The sequence below is a fragment of the Panthera pardus genome, unplaced genomic scaffold (genome assembly GCF_024362965.1).
Source record: "Panthera pardus isolate Hobbes unplaced genomic scaffold, ASM2436296v1 HiC_scaffold_27, whole genome shotgun sequence".
Taxonomy (NCBI): domain Eukaryota; kingdom Metazoa; phylum Chordata; class Mammalia; order Carnivora; family Felidae; genus Panthera; species Panthera pardus.
In genome coordinates this window covers 10,899,326-10,904,032 of record NW_026526843.1, presented here as the reverse complement: position 1 = coordinate 10,904,032, position 4,707 = coordinate 10,899,326, and the positions used below count along the sequence as shown (strand labels likewise).

The window sequence follows — 4,707 nt, the reverse complement described above, 5'->3', positions numbered from 1 at the left end:
AAAAAAAAAAAAAAAGCACGTGCAGGTGGAGATTGCCAAATCATTCCGTTTTCTGAGACACGTTTTCCAGTGTGTCAGCTTAAGTGTGCACACCCGTGCGCGTGCGCGCGCGCACGCACACACGACTCCTACACAGAACCATTCCAGATAGTTTACTTTAAAACCGTGAGCCGTACACCCATTCAAATGACAGCAGCCCTTGACCGTGGACATTTGCTTCCTTCCATCCAGAAAAGCAAGAGAACGTAGACCAGGTGGAATCCAAACTCAAGGGGCTGATTTAGGGACTCCAAACTTCGAGGGGATGATGCCTGCTGAGAGCCAGGATTCTAGCGCCAGCGGTCCGCCCACCCCAGAGGGGGCTGGCCTGCTCTACGCCACCCACACCCCCCCCAAGTCACAACGGTATACTTTTAAATTCGTGCAGGAAAGGGGGGAGTTCCCAGCGTGCAGGTGTCCCAGGGTCTCCTGGTCTTGCATTAGTGCTAAGGAGCTAAAAACCTGGGTTTTTGTATTTTTTTGGTCACACTTAGGATTTACGCTTTTCTTTCGGTTCCCCATCTTTCCACGAGGCTGGGGGCGGGGGACCACACTGCGCGGACACCTTATTTCAGTCTCTGCCACTTCTGCCTGGCCGGCTACTCCTTCCCACCCGCCGCCTCGGGCGGCTCAGGGAGTTTCAAACGCTGTGCCACTCGCTTGGGCTGGCGAAGGCGATTGTCCAGGTTCCCTCTCCCCGCAGCCCGGGTTCCCGAGACGTTAGTCTTTGGCAGACAGCATGACATGCGGGTGAGTGTCCCGCTCCGAGTCTCGAGGCTCTGGCCAGGACGGCGGCTGTAAAACAAAAAAGAAGGACGCAATCCGTTAGCAGAGACTGCTCCCCGGGGAGGCGGCGCGGCTGCGCAGCGAGAGCAGCGCTCAGTGGTCCTGGCAGGTGCGCGGCCAGTGGAGGGGGCCCGGTGGTCCGCCCCGAGGACGGCCTCGGCTCCTCTCCGGCCACCGTCCCCCCCTCCAAGAAACTTTTCTTTCACTTGGAGAGGCTCCGTGTTGCCATGAAAACGGATTTTCCAAGGGGCCCGACCCTCCCCCTCAGGGGCATCGGACTGGAAAAACCGAAATGGCCAGAGAGCAGAGACAAAAAGGGGCCGCTAAGCGGGGGCCTGGAGCGAGAGAGCCGAGGCCGGTTCACCCCCTCCGCCCCACACACACTCTCCGCACCACCGCTTGTGAGCGCCTCGGCCCGGCCCCGGCAGCAGGCGGCTGACTGCTCGCCTTCACTCAAGCCAGCGGAGAGCCTCACAGCCCCTGTGCGCTCCGCGGTCCTGAAGCCTGTCTCTCGTGCCCCGGTCCCTGACCCCGGCTCCATCCTCGGCGCGCAGGCCCGCGGCTTCCCCGCAGAGGGTCCTGCTGGGCCAGGGGCCGACTCCTGGGAGGGCTTCTCGGAGCCGCAACCCGGGGCGCCTCTGTTGCGCCCGGCGTCCCCAAGATCGCCCGGGTAACTGGCGATGCCCGCAGCAGAAGCAGTCGGAGGACCTCCGCGCAGACAGCGGGATGCTCTGCAGGGTGGCCCCGAGACCAGGCACCGCTCGGCCCTGACGGGGCTGCAAAGTTGTTTTCTGAACCCCGTGGGCGCCCCTCTGCCCCCTTCCCCCAATCCTGCTCACGCGCCCCCTCCCCCCTCCGTCACCTCCTCGAGTTTCGTTCTTTCAAACTTTTTGAGACCCTAATTGGTGGTCTCTGAGCGGCTCTCCGGGACTCCCGCCTCCTGAATAACTCTCATCACGTCACCGGGCCCCAGAGGGGCGCGGGGGTGAACGAAAGGGCTCCCCGAACTTTTTTTTTCCAGTGGGGCCGAACGGGGACTCCGTGATGATTGGCCAGGGCGCATCACTGTGAGCCTGTCAATCACCGGGCCTCCCGGTGGCGAGGGGCGGACCGAGTCCCAACCCCGGGGGATCCGAGCAGGTATATAAGGGACCCGGCGAGCGCCTGGCCAGACTGCGAATGCGGCCAGCTCGAGACAACGCATCAGGTGCGACTAGCCTGCGGGTTCCTGCCGACTTGGCGCGGAGCACTTTGGCAAGCCTGCCCTTCCCGCCTGACCCGCCGGCCCCCCGGCCCCCAAGCGCCCCTCCGACGGAGTCCCCAGGCCTTTTCACCGTGGCCGCTCCAGCCCCGGGAGCGCCTTCTCCTCCCGCCACTCTGGCGCACCTTCTTCCCGCCCCGGCCATGTACAGCTTGCTGGAGACCGAGCTCAAGAACCCCGTGGGGCCACCCGCCCCAGCGGCAGGCGCGGGCGGCCCCGCAGCCCCCGGCGGCGCAGGCAAGAGCGGCGCGAACGCAGCCGGCGGAGCGAACGCAGGCGGCGGCAACGGCGGGGGTTCGAGTGGCGGGGGCGGGGGGCAGCGACCAGGACCGCGTGAAGCGGCCCATGAACGCCTTCATGGTGTGGTCCCGTGGGCAGCGGCGCAAGATGGCCCTGGAGAACCCCAAGATGCACAACTCCGAGATCAGCAAGCGCTTGGGCGCCGACTGGAAACTGCTGACCGACGCCGAGAAGCGGCCGTTCATCGACGAGGCCAAGCGACTGCGCGCCGTGCACATGAAAGAGTACCCGGACTACAAGTACCGGCCGCGCCGCAAGACCAAGACGCTGCTCAAGAAGGACAAGTACTCCCTGCCCGGAGGCCTGCTGCCCCCCGGCGCCGCCGCCGCCGCCGCGGCCGCCGCCGCCGCCGCCGCCGCCAGCAGCCCGGTGGGCGTGGGCCAGCGCCTGGACACGTACACACACGTGAACGGCTGGGCCAACGGCGCGTACTCGCTGGTGCAGGAGCAGCTGGGATACGCGCAGCCCGCTACCATGAGCAGCCCGCCGCCGCCGCCCGCGCTGCCGCAGATGCACCGCTACGACATGGCCGGCCTGCAGTACAGCCCCATGATGCCGCCCGGCGCCCAGAGCTACATGAACGCCGCCGCCGCCGCCGCCGCCGCCTCGGGCTACGGGGGCATGGCGCCCTCGGCCGCCGCCGCCGCGGCCGCCGCCTACGGGCAGCAGCCCGCCACCGCCGCCGCCGCGGCTGCCGCCGCGGCCGCCATGAGCCTGGGCCCCATGGGCACGGTGGTGAAGACCGAACCCAGCTCGCCGCCGCCCGCCATCACGTCGCACTCGCAGCGTGCGTGCCTCGGCGATCTGCGCGACATGATCAGCATGTACCTGCCACCCGGCGGGGACGCGGCTGACGCCGCTTCGCCGCTGCCCGGCGGCCGCCTGCACAGCGTTCACCAGCACTACCAGGGCGCTGGGACTGCCGTCAACGGAACGGTGCCGCTGACCCACATCTGAGCGCCCGCCTGCGCGCGCCGCCCCTCCGCCCCCATCCCGCCCCGCACCCCCGAGTTGGGACGCCTTGTTGTTTAGCTTTGCTTGCCTGGGACCGTTGCCTTGTACCGATGATGGGGAGGACAGAAAGTTTTGCCGTAGCTGTCGGGTTTTGTACGAAAGCAAAAAGTCCGGAGCAGCGGAAGTGGGACTTTCTAGAGCTCGCCTGCCCCTCGCCGCTGCCCCTCCCTCCCCTTTTGTAGGCTGGGAATCGCTGTGATGTTTGCAGAGAAAAAGCAGCCCCCCCCCCTCCTCCTCCTCCCGGGTTCCTGGGTTTTTCTGTTGCATTTGAAAATGTTGTCTCGTTAGTTTGCTGTTAGCCGAGGAGTGAGTGAATAGGAGAAGCATACTCTCGGGTGAGGCTGGCCTGAGAACTGCAACGCCTCCTCCCCCTGTCGCGTTGTAGCGGTTTTCCTGGTGGGTTCTTGCGGGGGGAGGGCGCTGACCGCGCGGAGTGGCGCGGCAGCCGAGGCCGATGTTAATTTATAGCCGGGTGTGCGTGTGTCTCCCGCCTCGCCGCCCCTGGCCGCGGGACAGCTTCTGTCCAGTCCGCATTTAGGCTGTTGAGTTGGTGATTTCTGCCGTGATCTGTTTGATATTTCGTCGCGCTAATGTATTCAAATTTCGTTTGGGTGGTGGGGAAGGGGGTATTTTGTTTCAGGTTTTTCAAGGTTTTACTCTTAATTCCTAAATGAGAGATCAATAAATTTTATAACCAACGTGATGGAGTCCTGATAATTTTGCGGGCCTGAAACTTTACGTGCGGGTTGGGAAGGGGACTTTCACTCGGTATTAGAACCTTGGCCCCGTCCCGGGGGGAGGCGAGCGTGATCCGAAATGCTTTCCGACTCCTGGTCAGCCAAAACACCTCGGCTCCCAATCTTTTCTACGGAAACTCGGAGGAGCAAGCGGCGGGTCTTCCGGGAGCGCCTGCCGGGAGCCGACGGACGCTAGCCTCGGCGGACACCCCGCGGCCACGCACTTGTTGATAGCGGCGAGCGTCCGCTGGAGGAGTGTCTGCGGCAGCGGCCACGCGGGGCGGGGAGGGGCGGCCCGCGGCCGCGGAAACCGGCCCAGAGAGGGGGCACCTGTACCTCTGTGCGCTGGGGCGGGAAGACACTTGAGCCGAGCTGAAATATTTACAAAACGAAAACCCTTCGGAAATCTCAATTACCCTATTAAAAACAAATGGTTACAGGAGTCCCTGGCAGGAAGTAAGTACATTTGCACCGTGGTGGCCTAAGCGGCGGGGCTAGCATTCAGCCCCAGAAGGTGTGGTTTTAAAAAGTACACCTTAGACTTGAAAAGCTCTCCAAAACTCCTCCGAT

At 64.1% G+C, this 4,707-nt stretch overlaps 1 protein-coding gene across 1 annotated transcript; it reads left to right on the top strand.

Moving 5' to 3' along the window:
- Positions 1 to 1,977: 1,977 nt before the first annotated feature.
- On the top strand, positions 1,978 to 4,098 carry SOX3 (SRY-box transcription factor 3). Its single transcript, XM_019421548.2, is given in 2 exon segments — positions 1,978 to 2,397; positions 2,399 to 4,098. Coding segments are annotated over 2 exon segments (1,338 nt in total). The 5' UTR covers positions 1,978 to 2,004; the 3' UTR covers positions 3,344 to 4,098.
- Positions 4,099 to 4,707: the final 609 nt, after the last annotated feature.